General features: G+C 35.8%; 1 protein-coding gene across 1 annotated transcript in view; it reads right to left on the bottom strand.

Annotated features, from left to right (window-relative positions):
- The window catches only part of PLCXD3 (phosphatidylinositol specific phospholipase C X domain containing 3), a 196161-nt gene that overhangs the window by 47330 nt on the left and 128388 nt on the right, over window positions 1–20443 (bottom strand). The window contains exon 2 of the mRNA XM_074282589.1: window positions 9053–9761. Coding sequence (XP_074138690.1) covers window positions 9053–9761 — 709 coding nt within the window. The remainder of the gene's footprint in view (window positions 1–9052; window positions 9762–20443) is intronic.

Raw genomic sequence — 20443 nt, 5'->3', positions numbered from 1 at the left:
TTCATGTAGGTTCATCAAATCATACATTTAGAGCAAAAAAGGACCTTAGAAGACAATGAATTCAACAACATCATTTTATAATTGAGGAAAAATTAGACCAGGGAAGTTAAGTGACTTGCTCAGTGTCATACAATTAATAAGTATCAGGGGCAAAATTTGAATTTGGGGCTTCATGATTTCAAAGTCCAGAAATTATATTCTAACTCCAATTTACCATTCCAGCCTTAATTCATATTATTTTTTCTTGCTGCATTCTACTTCTCTCCAATTCGTCAACCCAGACCACAAACTGTTCCTCAAACAAAAGAGCCACAAATTACTTCCCAAACAAGAGAGTCTTCATTCTGCCTCTGTGACTTCATAAAAGTAGTTGCTCTTATCTAGAATTAACTTTCTCTGTGTATCTTTGTCTCTCTGTCTCTCTTTTTTGTCTTTCTCTCTGTATTTCTCCTTTATACCTTCACATTCAAGATATAGTTCATATGCCACTTCCTAAATATGGTTTTTCCTGATTCCCCCAAATTATTAGCACTCACTGTCTCTCTCAAATTTACTTTGCATTACTTAGAATATGCTTGGTGTTTGCTCTTTGATATATCTCTTGTATCTTTTCAATCCCCCAGTCTGTAGAAAAATAAGCTATTTGAGGATAAGTTTTTCATTTGCTGTCTTTTTTATGCCTCAGTATCTAATAGAGTGCCTTATATACAATAGATACGTAACAGATGCTTTTTAAAAATTTTATAAAGACAGTCAGTTTAAAGACTGACCCAAAATCCAAACCTTCTTATTTCAGCCAATTCTAGTTCTTACATAGTGTCCTTCATCCATCAACACCCCTGCCTTACCATGGGATTCTCCACACTTGCCAGTTCCTTCCAAACACTCAATAAAAAAAGAAGAGGCCAAACTAAAGAGGGAAAAATTAGTCAAATCCAATGTCCAATGTAGTTTCATGCAGCTATTTTACTGTGGCTGAAATTTTGTCTTGGAAAAAAATTTTAACTCTAAGCCCACTACTTTTCTTATACTCAGTCCTTTTTCCTTCGCTTCCAAATTTTTCTGTGGTTGCAGATAAAGGTTTAAATATTTAATCACTGATGATGACAACTGCTAAAGAAATAAACGTACCCTTATTACCCACACCTCCCAAGTGCTTTGCAGAAAAACTAAGAAAAGTGACACAGCTTCATTTAAAGTGCTTATTTCCCCTCACAGAACAAGGCTTTGCCAAAGAATAGATGTAACTACCTGTAGATTTAGAGGAGTGAGGAAATACTAAGGAAGGTAATTTGTATTTTCAATTATGCAGCTAATAAACATTTATTAAGTCCCTACACAGATTTCTTCAAGCCTCCATCCCTGGTTCTTTCTACTATTCCACATTGAAAAATAAAGGAAGAAGAACTGTCATCTTATTGGACGAATGTTACTGAATGAAATTAGTTAAGGTAGAGTCTTACCTCTACTTCTATTTTATTTACTTCTGGATCAGATTTTAAAGTAAAGAATGAGTGTTCATTTATTCAACAAATACCTATTTAACACTTGAGAATGCAGAAATGAAGGAGAAAAGGTCTCTCCTCTCAAGGGTCTCCAAGAGGGACAAAATTCACACATACAAAGTGGTATAAATGAAGGTAAAATGAAGCACACATAGATTGACTCTGGGAATCCTGGGCTGGGAGTTTAGAACAACTGCCAACAGATGTGCCCTAGCATGTTCAGATCTGAGAACATGCATCAGTTTCTCCCAGCTGAGGATGAAGTTATAACAACATCTTTCTTACTACTTGACATCAGTGCTAGGTAGATATTTGGTATCTTTACGTAATTGTTTTTGGCAGGATATATAAGACTGGAGAATGGTAAGACCTTTGGTCTCAGGTACTAAGCTCCCCAAGTTTAAATTACAAAAAGCAATGGAAATCTTTCTTTTTCACTGACTGCATGTTCTGCACAATGGGCAGACCACTGAAGAAATATCATTGCTTGAAAAAGGCTGATCAGCTATTCTGTCTCCATGGAAGACAGAACATTAGGAAACAACTTTAGATGTGACAAGGAAGAACTCTTAGATTTCAAGGAGTATTGTATGACACTGGAATGGGAAATTTTTAAATCTCTCTTTCGAGTTGCTTAAGTCTAAAGTACATACTGCTTTCTGATCTGTGGCGGCTGTGCATACAATCCTACTTGGCTAAAAAAGTGGGGTTAGAATCTGAATGCAGATAAAAGCATACTTTTTTCCCTTTCTTTTCTTATTTGTGTGTGGGGTTTTTTTTTGGTCCTTGTTTTCTTTCACAATATAACTAATATGGAAATATGTTTTTGCATGACTTCACGTGTATAACCTATCTCAAATTGTTTATCTTCTCAATGAGAAGAAAGGAGAGAAAGGGGGGATTTGTAACTCAAATTAAAAAAAATGTTTACAATTGTTTTTACATGTAATTTTTTAAATATTTGAAAATCCCTAAATAAAAAAGAAAATGGGTTAGATTGATAATCTTAGGAAGTTTTCTTTCATTCTTATGAATTCCTATGAGCCCAACAGCTCTCCCCAAAAAAGAAAAACCAAGAAGTTATAAAAATCTGTGGAACTGACGTCAGAGGATTCCTTTCCCACCTGTTAGGGTGATGAATCTGCCCAATGATCAGCTGCCAGATTCTCTCAGCCACTTAAACCCTCAAGGAAGGATGACCCACTATAGAGTGGATGATGGAAGGGACTATGGAAAACACCTGCTGTTGAACAATAATGTTCTTGAATAATATCTCCACTCATACAATACTCAAAGCCATTTTTTCTTCTCATGGATTTCTACACTTGAATAAAAGTCTTTTCTGGCTACCATTCAGTCCCAGTAGTATGTTGTTCTATTGGTTGGTCAACTCCCAGAGGGTGACAGGCTTCACATGTGCCTGCTCCAGATAATACAGCAGCAGATGGTAGTGGTTTTTCTTGGTAGGTATTGATCAGTTCCAGTCTGGAGAGGAACAATAGCCCTGTTTGGTTGACGCTAATAGGGAAAAAGCTACATGGATAAGGAACCTCTTGGCAAGATATAATAATGGTCCATACTTCCAGATACTCAAAAGCATCTAGTGATGTCATGCTGGGAGGACAACTCCAGCTGTGGATCAATAGGATCTTTGTTCCTATGATGCTTTGGGGAAATTGTGCCTACATACAGTATTCTAGCCTCCTACTGTCCCAAAATCTTCTTAACTAGACATAACTGTGAAGTATCTGGAGTCTGTCCTTGGTATTCTCCTTTGCTTGGACCTCTTGCTAGAGCAATAAGCAGAAATTTTTGCATCTGGGACAAATATAGGTGGGTAATAGGACTGCCCCACAAACTCAAGCCCTAGGAAGAGGCAGAGCAGGTATGGCAAGTGTCAGGAAGAGGGTATGTTTGTAGAGAAGACTGGTCAAGGGAGAGGAACAAAATTATGGGGAATATATAAACGAACTGGCATGGGATAGTCAGAAAAACCTTAGGACACAAGGAATATGGACCATGAAACAGTCAACCTATAATATCAGTACCCAAGAAAAAAATCCCAATTGATTTTCTAGACTTGAGAGAGTAAACATTTTAAGAATCCAGAAGCAGCATGTTGTTCTCTGGTTTCCCAGAACTTTTCTATGAGCATCTTACATTGGTTTGTTCCTCCCTAGCCAATATGATAAACAAACTCTGGATGATAATTTAAAGATGACTGATAGATTAAGGGGAAAAGGAGAAATAATTTAAGATTTTATTCCTGTCTTATGCAATTCATGTATATTTCAACAATGGACTTTTAATAAAGGTATGATTATAATTTTCACAGTTTATTTGTATGTCCAAATTAAAACAACTTTGAGGTACTACCTCATGCCTCTCAGATTGGCTAAGATGACAGGAAAAAATAACGACAAATGTTGGAGGGCATGTGGGAAAACTGGGACACTAATGCATTGTTGGTGAAGTTCTGAACTGATCCAACCATTCTGCATCTATGCCAAAAGGACTATAAAATTGTGCATACCCTTTTCCCAGCAGTGTCATTACTGGGTCTATATCCCAAGAAAATTATAAAGGAAGAAAAAAGACCAACATGTGCAAAAAATTTTTGTGGTAGCAAAGTATTGGAATGAGAAATGCCCATCAATTGGGGAATGGCTGAACAAGTTGTGATATATGAAGGTAATGGAATATTATTGTTCCATAAAAATAATGAACAAGCTGATTATAGAGAGGCCTGGATAGATTTACATGAACTGATGCTAAGCAAAACAAGCAGAACCAGGAATGCACTGTGCACAATAACAGTAAGAATGTGTGATGATCCACTAAAAATGACTTAGTTCTGCTCAGTGGTTTAGTGATTCAAAGCAATCCCAAAAGACTTTGGACAGAAAATACCATCTGCATCCAGAAAAAAGAACTATGGAGACAATGTAAATCAACATATGATATATTCACTTATTTTTTTGGTCTTTTTTTTCCTCCTGTGGTTTTTCCTTTTTGCTCTCATTTTCCTCTCCCAACATGATTCCTAAAGCAATGAGTATTAAAAAATAAATAAACTAAATAGAAGGAGAAAAAAAAGAAAAGAAAATCTCATGAGCTGAAAGGAATTCAGAAGAAAGAAAGAAAGAAAAAAAGAGAGAGAGAGAGAAAGAGAAGAGAGAGAGAGAGAGAGAGAGAGAGAGAGAGAGAGAGAGAGAGAGAGAGAGAGAGAGAGAGAGAGGAAGGAAGGAAGGAAGGAAGGAAGGAAGGAAGGAAGGAAGGAAGGAAGGAAGGAAGGAAGGAAGGAAAGAAGGAAGGAAGGAAGGAAGGAAGGAAGGAAGGAAGGAAGGAAGGAAGGAAGGAAGGAAGGAAGGAAGGAAGGAAGAGAAAGAAAGAAAGAAACCACATGTGAAGTTATGCAAAACATTTTCATAAAAGTCAAGGCTTGAAAGAAAGCATAAATCTTATAAAATAAAAATTTTAGAAATTAAAAAAAAACTATTTGTATATTTAATCATTTTACTTCTCACAAGAATCTTCAGTAACTCTAAATTGCTAACTGGGTAAAATCCATCTTTCTTTACTTAATACTCATGTCTTTCCCAGTCTGGCAAAAGGAAGGAAAGAGGAAGAAATACATTTTTATCCACCACTTTCTATATACTAAGCATTGTAACAGTAAGAAGTTTATAAATATTATCTCATTTGATCCTCACAATAACCCCAATGGCTAGGTGCTATCGCGATCCTTAGAGTCGAATAAGCTGAGGCTTCTTCCAGGGATCACACATAGTCAATAAATGTCTGAAGTCTGATTTAAATTCAGATTTGCCCAACTCCAGCCCCAGTGGCTCTATCCAGTGAGCCACCCAGCTGCCAAATAAAATTTTATTTTTCCATACTAATTTTATATTTTTCTTTTCCATCTATGCTACACTCTTAATAAAATGGACAATTCACTATTGTCTGATGATAGCCTATACTTTCCTGCATCCTGCCTCAGCTCATGCTATCCACTAAACTGTTGAACCTTTAGAGCCTAAGACAAATGCTCCCCCTTTTGTGAAGCCCTTCTTGATTCTCCGTCCCTTTATAATTAATTATCTTATATTTAATGTATATTAAAAGTACTTACGTTTTTATCATCATATAATAAGTTTTAAGTTGGTTTAGGGCTAAATATTGGACACAGTAAAATATTTGTTGAAATAATAAGCATTTCAGATATTATAGAAAACGAGAAATGTTATGGAGCACACTGGAAGTGGTGGACTACTCTGGCTATGATGGGTTTTCCCTAGACTTGGGTGTTACTTTCCTGGAATTTTGTTCCTTCATCTGTAAAGCAAAAGAGCTCAACTAGATGACCTCTGAGTCTCCTTCTAGCTCTGAATATTAGAATGTGTTTTTATGCTGTTTAGAAAAGAGACAGAAAGCAGGGAGACAAATTGCAAAGTTATTGCAATATGACCACATGATGGCAAATAACCAAATGAAAAAATCCAGCCAATTATTTGGATCTTTCCTTCTATCTGAATGTTTGGCACTGTGTACAGAAAGTACCTGAGTTATCTCTGAAAATATTTTGTCATAAAAGACCCTGCTGCTTAAAAAATTTATAGGAAATCTGGATAGACTTTTGAATTAGGAAGTACCTGTAATTTAATAAGCTTCTGCCTCTTAGCAATGGACTTGATCCAAGCCATATACTTTTTTGGGAAGTGTAAAGTCTGTGGGGGTGTAGGTGCAGAGAATGACATTTTAAAAATAAGTTGGAAATCGGTTTTTAAGAAACAAATCTGTGGGAGTTTTTATTGTTGCTGGATTTTTTTGGATGCCAATGAGGACAGAACACAGAGCTCCAGTTGAAACCGACTGAAAGCTACATCACCTAGGTTGAAGCTGGATTTAGTTTCCCTGAAGACTTGCCCACGTCTCCAAACACTATATTCTAAATGCATGTGTTGAAGATGTTCTTACTCTAAATATCAGCAGCATGAACAAAGCATGGAGAAACTCATCTCTTCCTAGCTTATGGACATCATAGATATATGTGTTATCTGTTTATATGTACATATTATGTATGCTATATATACATGTATAGCAGATTAGATCAGTTTTTCATTTACATGTGACAAAATGGAGAATTTTAGAAGAAATACAAGTGAAAGTTTGATTCAACCTTATGTGTTTCAGTTTTTATAAGCATATGAAAATTTGGGAAACTTTAGAGGTAATAACTAGGGAACACCGAATCCCAGAACAGTTTTAAAATCATTGGATGAATGTACTTTGCCTGATTATAGTTCAGCTGGTAGAGATCAGATTTTGGTTACTCATTCTGAGTTGGAATGTTGTTTCGCAAAATGAGATTTAATTTCTGAAGCAGATAGAATAAGGATGAAAAGGGTCAGAGGAAAGACCTCAAAAATGTGTGAAATCAAAGTTATAGCTCTTTGTCCCATTACTTTTTGCTAGGAAGAATTAGATGTTTTTTGTTTGTTTGTTTGTGTTTTGTTTTTTAAAGGCTATCTCACATTATCTCCTTTGCTATGTGGTGTTGAGAGAATGGAGAAGAGGAAGAGAAAAGAAGGTAGCTTTACATACAGCTAGGAGGGCAGAGGAAAAGAGGAAGGATCTTTCCTGGCATTGCCACCTGTTGCCAAGGAGGTAGAGGGGAATGTCAGAGACACCAGAGGGAGCAGGACTGGAAAGATTTCTGCCTAACCTAAACTGAGTCTCTGACTTTCAGAGCAGTATAGTACCACCTCTGCTGAAAGCAGCCAGCTGAGTCTGAAATTAGAATTGTAGAATTGTAGGAGTAGGAGTAAACCCATTTCAGCAGAGGAAGAACCCTGTATAAAAGAGAAGTAACAATGGAGCTGTCTAGTTCCCATGCCTTTGAGATAACATGTCCTATGAACAGCCCCAGTTAGCAACTGAGTCATTCATCTAATATAAACACTACACCTATTGGTTAAATTTGAAAGGATTGCTTCTGGGGGAAAAGGGGGGCACCAGTGCTCAAAGTTTCTGAGTTGTAAGTTGCTGTGTCTACCTGTGTTCTTCATCTATGTACTACATTAATCTCAAGTTTGTACCCACTCTACCTTAGGGTCTTTCTGCATTTGTGTGAATGAGTACAATCCAGATTTATAGATGGAATGTTATATAATTCTAGTTTTGCTTTCCTTTTGGCTTAGTTTTTTTTTTAATTTGTTAAGAAATAATAGAGTCTTTTTAGCTGGTTTCTAAGTGGAAAAGACATGAGTGGGGCTCATGAATTTAAAATATAATAAAAATAGTCATTCATCAAGCTTTTTCCTAGCAGAGTGAACTATATGGGACACTAATACATTGTTGGTGGAACTGGGAAATGATCCGGTCATTTTGGACAGCAACTTGGATTTATGTCCAAAGAGTTATAAAACCACGTTTACCCTGTGACCTAATAATGCTATTATTAGGCATTTTTCCAAGGTGGTCAGGAGAAAAGGGAAAGAATCAATATGTCCTAAAATATTAATAGTAGTTCTCTTTGTGATGACAAAGAATTGCAAATTCTTTGGAAAAGAATTTTGGAAAAGAAACTGAAAAAGAACCCATCAATTAAAGAATGATTAAAAAAGTTATGGTATATGGTTGTGATGGAATACTTCTGTGCTCTAAGAAAGATGAGCTGATTGGTTTTAGAAAAATATGAAAAGACTTGCATGAAATAATTAAGAGTAAAATGAGCAGAACCAAGAGAACACAATAACAGCAATATTTTTTAATAACTATAAATGACTAATTTATTCTGAGGATTAGAATAATTCAGATCATCAATAAAGAGTCCATGAAGGAAGATGCTATCTACTTCCAGAGATAGAACTAAATATGTCTATACATATATTCATATATATGCATTATAGAAAAGTAAGCTGTAACAAGCCACTCTACCTTTTTAGAACTCTCAGACTATTAGAATGATTACAGGTTGAGGAGAAATGAGAGAAAACAGGTTGATGAAGACACCATAACCATTAGGACTGTGACTGTGCTAAATGAATAGCTAATTCAATCAAATAATTTAAGCTCAGATGTTAATGCCTAATAATGATTTTTAACATGTAAATATATTTGTAACAAGTATCTCATATAGTCTCAATTTATCAACTATTCCAGAAAATATTTGAATTTTTATAATAGCCTTCAATCTCTTAATATAAGTAATGTGGAAATTTTAAATGTTGTGACATTGATGGTGGTGTGGATATTGGTGGAGGGGGTGGAGAGGCTTCAGTTTCCTTAAATAATAGCAGTTAAGTATTTATCTACCTGTTTATAAGGCTGGCCAATAAATATATAAATTAGTATATTACAATATATATTATATATAATATATGATAGTATATATTATATATAGTATATATATGATGATTAGTTTATATTAGTATATATTATAATATATATTATTATACATACTAATATATACATATGTATACTAATATAGGTTACAAATCACAGAAAGTGGGAGGAGTCAGACCATACTTGCAAAAGAGTCTTACCTTTCTGTGATTGTTTCTCTGAGACCACTGGCCACCCCCTTGACCACAGTACTAGCTTTGGGGGTCAGCACCACCTGAGATATAAAAAAAGAGCCCTTCTTCCTTCTCTCGGTAATGGATGCCTGGAGGAACTGGATCAGTTTTTCAGGGTCTGTTGTGTTGGCCCAGGGAGCCGGCATCATCTGGCCAGGCCAGAGAAAGGGGACCTCCAGAGCCACTGGGCTGTGGTAAAAGACCAGCACTTGGTAATCTTTCTCCCACAGGTATTTCAGACTCACTTCATGGGCAAAAATCGCCGGGCACATTTTATTCCCAAAGATGTCTTTCAGCATTTGGACGAGTTTTTCGTGATGGTATTTCTGCATCCCGTAGAAGTGGTTGAAGTCCAAGAAGACCACCTCCCTGTGGTGATCTGTGAGGAAAGCGTTAATCTCTTCTAGGCCTTCATTCACTTTGGCACTGAACAGACCGTGAGCAAAGTACAGCTCATTGTCAGGGTCCCTGGGCTTGGTAGAAATGCGGAGGTCAAAGTACCGGATTCCGGCCCCCAGCTGACCAGTAAAATTCATCGTCTGCGTTGCTAGCCACTTCCTCATGAGCTTTTTAGCCACGGTTCCAAATACAGAGACAAAATTCTGGACGGTTTCTGGTTGCTCAGGTCCCACTGGAGAGGCTTCATCAATGTAGAAACTGAAGGAATCATGAGATCCTAAAAAAATGACAAGGCACAGTATAGTTAGATTGCAGCATGTAGAATCAGGGTATTACTTGTCCTTTCCTTCCAAGAGTATTTCATATATTCACCTTGGACATGAGACAGGAAAAAGACCACCACCACCAACTCACTAATGCTGATCTTTATTGATTCCCACTTAAATAGTGGGCAAAAGTGGGCAAAAGATTGGCTTTTAAAAATTCTTCCTGATGTGTTATGTGGAGATCAATTTCACATCAAGTAGGAAATGAAAATGAAGGGGAAATTTCTTCTGTGGGATGTTTAAAAGATCGGCACAGAATAGTCATGTTACTTGAATTCTGTCTCAGACACTTACTATGTGGTTTTTTTCCTGAGGCAATTGGGATTAAATGACTTGTCACACAAGAGTCTGAGGCCAGATTTGAACTCAGGTCCTCCTGACTTCAGGGCTGGTACTCTGTTCACTGAGCCATCTAGATGCCCCTTGCTATGTGATTCTGAATGAGTCTTTTAGCCTCTATCAAATTATCCTTCTAATTTGGAAAATGGGGATAATAATAACATCTAACTCTGTTATTGTGAGGATCAAATGAAATAACATAAGTACTTGGAAAACTTATATAAACATTAGCTATCATTATTATTGTTATTGTTATTACTGAGATACATACATGGTCCAAACTTTCATACAGGTGGCATAAGTAGCTACTAATATAGCATCATTTGAAATTTCCAGGCCATTATGAATGCCTGCATATCGTCCTCACATTTCAGTCCTGTCCACTTTGTTTTGAAATTCACCATTTTTGAATTGCTAACTGCTTTGTGGGAGGCAACAGATGGCCAGTGCTAAATGTTTGGGGTTTCCATACAAAATAACTTATCATATTCTCTCTTTGCAATTCTCCCTTCCACATAAGGAAGGATTCTTGGAAATCAATAAGACCTGAAACCTTGAATATCTTTCTAGGAGGATAAAAATCATTTATATTTTTAAAAGGCATCTGATAATATCCATATTCTTAAAACCATACATAGGGTGAATCTGGAGGAACAGACTATTTAAAAAAAATCAGACTCAATGTCAGAAACACACTTAAAATTCAGTTTTAATGTTAAAAATAATTCTTTGGTTCTGGAGCAAGATGGGTTGAAAAGTTAAAGTCTAGGTCATGTGTACTGGTGACTCCTACTAAAGAGAAAATATATGCAAAGAATCTCTATCTCATAGAATTTGAGAATTGAAAAGGAACATTGTGGCTATCTAAGTAAAAAGAACCCCCTCTATAATATTCCTTACAAATCATCCTTCAGCTTCTGCTTGAAGATCTCCAAAGAAAGGAAACTTTTTATGTATCTCAAGGTAGCTGCTCTTCTTTGGAATTGATCCATTTGTTAAAATTTATTTTCCCCTTGATAGAATAAATTAGTCTCTTTTCAACTTCTATCCCTTGCTCCTGGTTCTGCTTTCTGGGCTAAATAGAGCTAATCTACTCTTTTCTATATATATATCAATCCTTCAAATACTTGAAAACAGTTAACGCCTTTTCTTCTGAGTTTTCTTTCCAACCTAAATATTCCCAGTTCTTTCAAGTGAACCTCATGTTCCACATCATGTGGAATCAACACTCCTCAGCATCCTGGTTGCCCTCTCCTGGATATCATCAAACTTATCAGCATCCTCTTTAAGCAATGACACCCAGAACTGAACACAATATTCCAGGTAAAATTTGACAGAAGCAGAGAACAATATGACTATCATTTTTTGATTCCAGGAAGCCATGTTCCTCTAACTGAAGTTTAAAAGATTGGCACAGAATAGTCATATTAAGAACACATTAGTGATATCCCATCTATCCCTTTATCAAAGTCATTAGTAAAAATGTTAAATAGATCTTCTCATTTTCAACACCCGCAGATTTCAATGCATGTACAGGAATAACTGGCTAAGCCAAAAATTTTCAGAGTCCATAGACCAACAGAAACCCCCAAGACTCTGGCATGGGGTTGAAGAGATCAAAACTTTTTCCTGAAAATATTAAAATGTCAGTTATGTACCCAAATACCTTTCTTTTTCCAGCTATGATGCTGAATTTTCTTCATATACTTGTACCAAAACAACAGATGTAATAAAGAAGTAAATATGAGAATCCAATTCTCTTCTATTAAGCCAGACAGCTAAGAGATTTGAAAAAATAAAATAATGCTGCTTTCCTCATTGACTTTTTTGTTTTGAAAATGTAGTTTTTTATTTAAAATGTTATTTATATTAATATGTAATGGTGCTATTATTGTCATTTAAATGAACTAATAATATTTTGATAGTTTTAATTTTGAATATAGTAAATATTGATAGATAACACTCACATAAACAAAAGTCGTCTTCATTTAAGAGACTAAAAGGATCTAAACCATTCTGAAGAGTAATCTGGAACTATGCCCAAAAGGCTATAAAACTGTGCATATCCTTTTACCCAGCAGTGCCATTACTTGGTCTGAATCCCAAGGAAATCATAAAGAAGGGAAAAGGACTCACATGTGCCAAAATGTTTGTAGCAGCTCTTTTTGTGGTAGCAAAGAATTGGAAAATGAGTATTTGTCCATCAGTTGGGGAATGGCTGAACAAGCTGTGATATATGAAGGTAATGGAATATTATTGTTCCATAAAATGATGAACAAGCTGGTTTTGGAAAGGCCTGGAAAGATTTACATGAACTGAAGCTGAGCAAAGCAAGCAGAACCAGGAATACATCATACACAATAACAGCAAGAATGTGTGCTGATCAACTGTAAAACACTTGGTGCTTCTCAGTGGTTCAGTGATTCAAAGCAATCCCAATAGATTTTGGATAGAAAATGCCATCTGCATCCAGAAAAAAAAAAGCTATGGAGACTGAATGTAAATCAACACATGCTATATTCACTTTTTTCTTTTTTTTTTTTTAATCTCTCTCATGGTTTTTCCCTTTTGCTCTGATTTTTCTCTCCCAAAATAAAGCGATGTGTGTTAAAAATAAATTTTAAAAAATGAAAAAAGCTAAGATATAATTAGGACACAGAAAAAGTTTGTTCAAAGGATCTCCACAATACATTGAATTGCTTTTCTCTCTACCATTAGCAGGTTCCCCAAGGCCACATCCAATCTCTTGAGTTGTTCTGCCCTGTTCCCCTCTGGTCATGGTCTTTGCATTGGTCCCTTCTTTGGGGGAAAATTAGTGATTATCTCTTTCTTCTTTCCCAGGCCTACTCTCTGATAGCTTAAGTCACTGGGGCTAAAGTGATTCAATTCCACTGACATACTACCATCAACACTGATTAAAATTTTAAGTTGATTCTACTTTGGCTCTTATAGACAAAGAGGCCTGTCTGAAAAAGGAAGAGGAGGGTGAAGAGAAAAGTTGACTTATTAAAGTAAACCAAGACTCACAAAAGTCAGCAACTATCAAACTTATGATGAACTTTACTAGAAAAATATTTTTGGCTTTACTCAGACTTGTTTTCTAGCTCAAAACCTGATTTCAGAGGACTAATAAAGAAAGATACTATCCAAATGCTACCAGAGAAATGTTGAACTAAATATACACAATGGGACACATATTTGGAACATGGCCAACATGGGAATTTGTTTTACTTGATTATACATATTTGTTACAAAGATTTGGTTTTGCTTCCTTACACACATTGTCAGTAAAGAAAATAAATGCTTATTAATAGGGAAAAAAACGATAAAAATAATAGCCGTTGACGTCTCTGAAAGGAAAAGTAGAATGTTTTAGAAGAGAGTGGGAAATGATTATTTTAAGGCAAACAAGAAAGAAAAGGAATTGGATTGAAATTTATCTAGAAATATGAATTAATGACTGCCTTAGCTTTAGCATAAGTCTTCCCCTTTATAACACTAATGTTTTGCAAGCAGAGACAAATCATATATACGCACTGACTTTAAAAAGAACCAGAAAAGGGCTAATATGCATTTATTTGGAATCAGTTAATATTCAAGGCAAGTCATTTTAGTTCTCAGAGTTAAAGAAAAATTTAACCAGAAAACATGGAAGTGCATTCTAAAGAAGGAAATAATCCTTTCCAGAATAGCCCCTTTTTGCTGATATACCTACAGATGAGAAACCATATCTATTTGAGTTGCTTGTATACAGGGTTGGGTATAGAGTGAGGAACAAATGGGTATATAGTACATAAAATATGACTTACATTCATAGGATATTAGAGCTTAAAGAAACTTTGGAGATCATGAATGCCTCCCCTGGATTTGTTTTTACAGATAGAGAAACCGAGGTCCAGAAAGGTGAAAAAAACCTCTATCAAGTCACACCATGAGTAATGCAGAACTGGGCCAACCACCCAGAAAATTTTACTGCTGCCTTGATGCATTTTCCACCACAACACTGACTAATGATAATAAGAACAACCAGATGAGAAATGTCACTACTTGTGCCAGGGCTTGGCTTTATTTCTCTCTACACTTCCTTCTGTCTCTCCCCCCCCTCCCATACACACACATAGTAAAGAAAAACGATCATGTTATAAACATGGCAAAAAATTCATTTTTGATTTGATTTTGGTCTGGAATTTTACACAAAATTGTGCATTTTCATTACAATATTGGGTTTGCTACCTGTTTAAAAAACAAAACAAAATAGGTCTTTATGACTAGGGAGGAAATGTGAAAGAAAAAAAAAGGTTTTTACCTATTAATTTCTTTAAAAGTCTTTTTAAAATGAATTTCTTCTAACAAATCACTCACATTTTGCCAAGTAGATGGGGTTAAACCGAGAAAAATTTTTATTCCAAAGGCTTAAAAGTATAATCTGTAAACCTGGAGTTATAACAAAAAGTCAACCTTATTTATATGAATGGTTTTATGCATTTCTCAATATTCAAAAAGGGTGTGTGTGTGCACATGGATGTATGTATGTCAATGTGAGTGTGTGTGTGTATAAATACACATGCACATATATAAATCTGGAATTGGTGACATGATTGATAGAATAAGGACCTGGAGTCAGAAAAATCCCTCTTCCTGAGTTCAAATGTGGTCTTAGACACTTATTAGCTATATGACAAGTCACTGGACAAGTCACTTCAGTTTCCTGATCTCTAAAATGATCTGGAGAAGGAAGTGGCAAGGAAATGTCCAGTATCATTGCTATGAAAACCCCACATGGAGTCATGAAGAGTTGGACACACATGAAATGACTGAACAATACTAAATGAGAAGTAGGTTTGACTATTATTCTCATTTACAATTGAGGAAATTAAAGTAAGTGAGTGTTTAGTGACTTCCTCAGTCATACAATTAATAAGTATCTGTGACTGGATTTGAACTCAAGTCCTTCTGACACTAGGACCAAATCTCTAATCTTTGTAGCACTTAACAACCTCAAGAAAACAAGTCAATATTAAAGTTACTACATATAGAAAGTTAGTTTCTTTATGTCAGGGCACAAAGTTATCGTAAGACATCATCTACAAATATTGGTCTATGTTTGATGAACAAAGTTTTCCTCATAAAACATCTGCTAATTGATTATTCTTGATTAATAAAGATAAAAGACAAAAGTGTAAGAACCAGAGCCCTGCTTTCCATGGCAAAATATAAACATTTTAAGTTGAAGGAGTAAGGAGAATAATGAATCTGTACACTTGGTCAGCTGTGACCTATTTATTTACCCTGATTACTATTTATGAATACACTCATTTTAGAACAATCAGAAAACTCTTTCATAAGAGCCAAATATCTTTAAAATACTTGAAAGATACAACTTGTTAATTTGGTCCTATCTAGTCAAATATGATTGTCTAATCATCAACCTTTTAAGTATCACAGGACTGTCACCATGGGTACACAGCCTCTATTGGCAAGGCAAGAAAGGGAAAAGGACCTTAGATAATCAAGAAAGAAAATAATTGAGACAAGAAATGAAAAGCAATTTCCAATAATTTCAAGAAATGATTAAATTATTCAACCTCTTTGACCTAGAGAACCCACTATTAGATATAGATCCAAAATAATAACAGCTAGCATTTACATAAGGGTTATAAAGTTCTTTACGAAAATTATCGTCTTTTATCCTCACAGCAATCTTGGGATGTAAGTGTTGTTATTAACTATTTTGCAGTTGAAAAAACTATGGCAGATACAAGTTAAATAGCATGCCCTGACTCACACCGCTAGGCAGAATTGAAGCTTAGGGCCTCCTGACTCCAGATCCAGTAGCTTCATATACATCAAAATAGTCATAGCAGCACTTTATATGGCACCAAAATAGACATAATTACAAGGTGTAATTTGGGAAAGATCTAACTGTGATACGTGATTGTAAAGGAATATGAAGAATTTAGGAAACATGGAAAGACTTACATGAACTGATGGATGTATTGTGAAATAAGAACCAGGAGAATACACACTGACTGCAATTATGCAAATGAAAGACCAACAACCTAAAGAAATCGAAAATTCTTAACTGTGACCTTAAATCTGACCTTCATGAGGGATGAAAAAAGAACCTTCTCCCTTCTTTGAAGAGGTTGGGGAGTATGGCTTTAGAACATTACATATACTTTCAGACTTGGTATTGGAAATTTTTCAGAACAGTTTTTTAAATCTTTTTTTTTTTTAATCATTGTAACAAGAGTTAACTCTATGGTTAGGGGAAAGGAGAAGGTTATATCTGGTAATGAAGGTAATGTAAAAAAGTAGAAGATATCCATTTTTAAGGAAAAGTTTTAAAAAGTCAGTTTTTGGTTTGAGGACTTGGTTATAAAGTATATGGTTACTCATCGCTCTGCTATAACAGCCACATCTTCAATCTGGAGCAATCCAAATTACTTTATTTCCCTGTAGCTTTGATCTTCTTTCTCAGAAGATTCATATACCTTCCTGTTATAAAAATTGCTATCATATGGAGACTAAATTCTCCCCCTCTTCACTTTCTATATTCCCACCATATTTATGAAAGATACATCTGTGGCTGGTGATTACACAATTTTTAGATTTAAAAATAATTTCCATTTCAAAACCCGCTGAAATTTTACTTTAACTGACATCAAAGGAAACATATTCATTCAACCTTATCCATGAATTTGGAGACAAGACAAACTGAAAAGGTCAGGACTCAACTTACCCTGAGACTGACAATTAAATATATATATATGTACTGGCCTTTGAATGAAGGCTCTGACTTTGTGGAGATAATTACTGCTCCTCTGTTAGTCATCAAATACTCCGTGCTTGTAGAAGCGACAGCAGGCTTCTCTGCTTGGCTTGTGTACTCTATTCTTGTTGGCTGCTGAGTGCTTGGATTTATAAGAAACCTCCTTACAGGCAGCAGGTTTCTTAAGTATTTTATATTTCCATACCTCTGTGAGAATAGAGAAAATAGCAGGGGAGAGGTGGAATGTGCCTGCTTTCAAACTGTGCAAGCTGTGAACCAAAATAAAGCTGGGGGGTGGGGGTGAGAGGTAAAGGAAGCTAAAATAATTCTGGGAATACTTATCAATATCAATGTCTTTTTCTAAGATGGAGCATCATATTTCTCTCTGTCTCTCTCTCTCTCTCTCTGTCTCTCTCTCTCTGTCTGTCTCTTTCTGTCTCTCTGTCTGTCTCTGCCTCTGTCTCTGTATGTATGCATGTGTGCATGTGCATCTCTCTCATTTTACATGAAGAGAAATGGAATATAGAATAATAACTAATAATGTTGACACCTCCCTCCTTTTTATTATCCAAATTCCATCCATGTCATAAGAACCTGCTCAGCTCCTGATGTTCCACAAAGCCTTCTCAGACCACTTCAGTCCCTAGTGATCTCACTTCTCTGAAATCCTGGTACACTTCTCATCTGCACTAGCAGTCACCTGGCACTTAAGAATACTGGAATGCCTTGTAATAATTCTCCTATATCATCCTGCTTTATTATTTAACTTTTCCTGAATTCCTGTCTCTCTACCTAGTTCTTGTCAGATAACTTTTATATCCCCCAGACTCTTTTGCTCTGTAATAGGTGCTCCAAAATTTTTTTTGTTTATTTAGCAGCAAGGTATCCCACCTTGAATATCCTAGCCAATGCTATTCTCCTGGATTAGCCCACCAAGGTAACCAACCATTGGTGATAACAGGCTCTCACATTGTAGGCAGAAGTTATAAACAAATATATAAGGTTTGCTAGAATGCAGAACAGCATAAGATGCAAAGTTGGGAAGTTGTTGCCTCTGATTAGTCATGGTTCAAATTCTGGGACAGGAAAGGAGGATATCTGTGTTGACTAGGAAATGTCCACTTTTTCCTGACTCAGGACCAGCCGTTCATTAGTCACTGGGCTAAGGTGGGCGTAAGCCCTCATTCAATAATAAAGATAGATATTTCTGTAAACTGAGGAGATAGGTTTAGATTTAATTAGGTTTAATTTAATTAATTTAATTTAAGTTCTTAATTTTTTTGAACATTTTGACAGTCTGGTGAAATTTATGGATCTCATCTCAGAATAATAATTCTTAATACATAAATAGGATCAAGAGATCCTACATTTAGGGAGGAACATCATCAGCAGGGCTGGAATCATTGTCAGAAAGCATTATCCTCTCTCAGTTCTCTTATGGATACTGGAGAATGTTAGGGGAAGGGTGAACTCTAACACACCTAGACTTCAGTAAGTGAAGGCTTCAGTATTTATGTGACAAGTCGAAGCTCCCAAATGAAATGAAGCTAGTGACTGGACCTGTAACTCTGTTAAGATTCTCCTAGAGTTGCAAAAGTGACTTTGAACAACCTCTCATAAGATAGGACTTACCAAGGTAGAAAGGTTTGGGCAATGCATGTTCAAGGAGTATCCCGATGAAGTTCAGAGATATTCCTCACTAGATGGTCTATAGGGTCATGGAATTTTCAACCACAGCAAATCTACCAGTATCATGATTCAGTGGTCTCTCCACTCCAGCCCAGTCTATGCTCAGCTGTCAGAGTGATCTTCCTAGGGCCAACTAGTTCACTTTCCTCTCTCTTCATTCAATAAACTTCAGTGGCTCTCTATCACCTTTATAATAAAATGTAAAACTCTCTCCCTATTCACATGTAAAACCACTGGCATTCAAATTCCTTCCTAACCTGCAACTCTGCCATCTTTCTTTCTTTTCTATATATATTTTTTAATTTTAATAGTTTTTATTTACCAGATATATGCATGGGTAAATTTTACAACATTGACAATTGCCAAACCTTTTGTTCTAATTTTTCTCCTTCCCTCCCCCAGATGGCAGGTTGGCCAATACATGTTAAATATGATAGAGTATAAATTAAATACGATATATGTATACATGACCAAACAGTTGTTTTGCTGTACAAAAAGAATCGGACTTTGAAATAGCGTACAATTAGCCTGTGAAGGAAATCCAAAATGCAGGCGGACAAAATTAGAGGGATTGGGAATTCTATGTAGTCTCTGCCATCTTTCCAGTATCCTTAGACCTTATTCTGCCTTCCCTCTTTTCCCTGTTAACTTTAATCCAATGATGCTGGCCTCCTAGCTGTTCCTTGAACAAGACACTCTACCTAAATTCTCCAGGCATTTTCACTTACTGTTTCCATCTCTGGAATACTCTCCCTCTTCATCTCTATTTTCTGTCTTTCCTAGCTTCCTTCAATTCTCAGTTATCATTGAGAAGCTTAACTGACACCATTCTCTTTGTTAACTATCTCCAATTTATCCAAAACTTATCTGGTTTATACATAGTTGTTTGTATGCTCATTCTCTCTCTGTGTCTTTTTTTCTCTCTCTCTCCCTCTCATCTGTCTGTCTGCCTCTATCTCTGACTGTCTCAGTCTCTGTCTTTCTCTCTGTCTCACTGTCTGTCTCTCTCTGTCTCTGTCTTTGTCTCTGTATCTCCCTCCCTCCATCTATCTGTCTGTCTGTCTCTCTGTCTCTATCTCTCTGTTTTTCTCTGCTCTGTTTTTCTCTGTGTGTCTAATTAAGTACTTACTGTTAATCAGCTATGAAGGCTAGAGGGATTGTGATTGGTGGAGGGAATGACTATACTTATTAAATTCTAGAACCATAAAATATTAAATATTGAGGTAATAGAAAGAGGAGAAATATATAGATATATGGGTTTTGTCTTTCTCTTCAATAAAGACTGGAAATCCCCTAATTTTGTACATCTCATCTCCCACCCAATATGGTAGTTTTACATACTATAAGTACTTAATAAATGCTGATTTAATGAATAGAAAAATCATTCAGAGATTCATTCAAGGAACATTTAAGTAGTGCCTATTTTATGCCAGGCACTAGGAAGGAATGAAATGACCCTTGTTCATGATTTCTTCAGAAATGATAAACTGCCTGAAACCATCCTCTGTAACTTCAGAAAGAAAAAAATAATGCTATGGAAAGCCAAAGAGTAACTTTGATTAGATTAGGAAATGAATACCTGACTAAAGTAAATGAAGTCTTTCAGAGCATCATTTAGGGAACTTTTTTCTGATACTTCAGTGCCCTTGAAAGAGGTAGATTTAAGTTATATTTAGCCTGAGGGAAGGAAGACTCTAGTACAATGGCCTAGAGCATGAAGCATAGAAGAGAAGGATATGCATTTATTTAAAAAATCTACCCAGAGCTCATTATATCTAGACCTTAGAAATCAACTGTAATCTAATCATTTGAGAAATGATGAAACAAAAGGTG

This window comes from Sminthopsis crassicaudata, chromosome 1 (assembly GCF_048593235.1).
Source record: "Sminthopsis crassicaudata isolate SCR6 chromosome 1, ASM4859323v1, whole genome shotgun sequence".
Classification (NCBI taxonomy): domain Eukaryota; kingdom Metazoa; phylum Chordata; class Mammalia; order Dasyuromorphia; family Dasyuridae; genus Sminthopsis; species Sminthopsis crassicaudata.
This window is presented reverse-complemented; position numbering and strand designations above follow the sequence as displayed.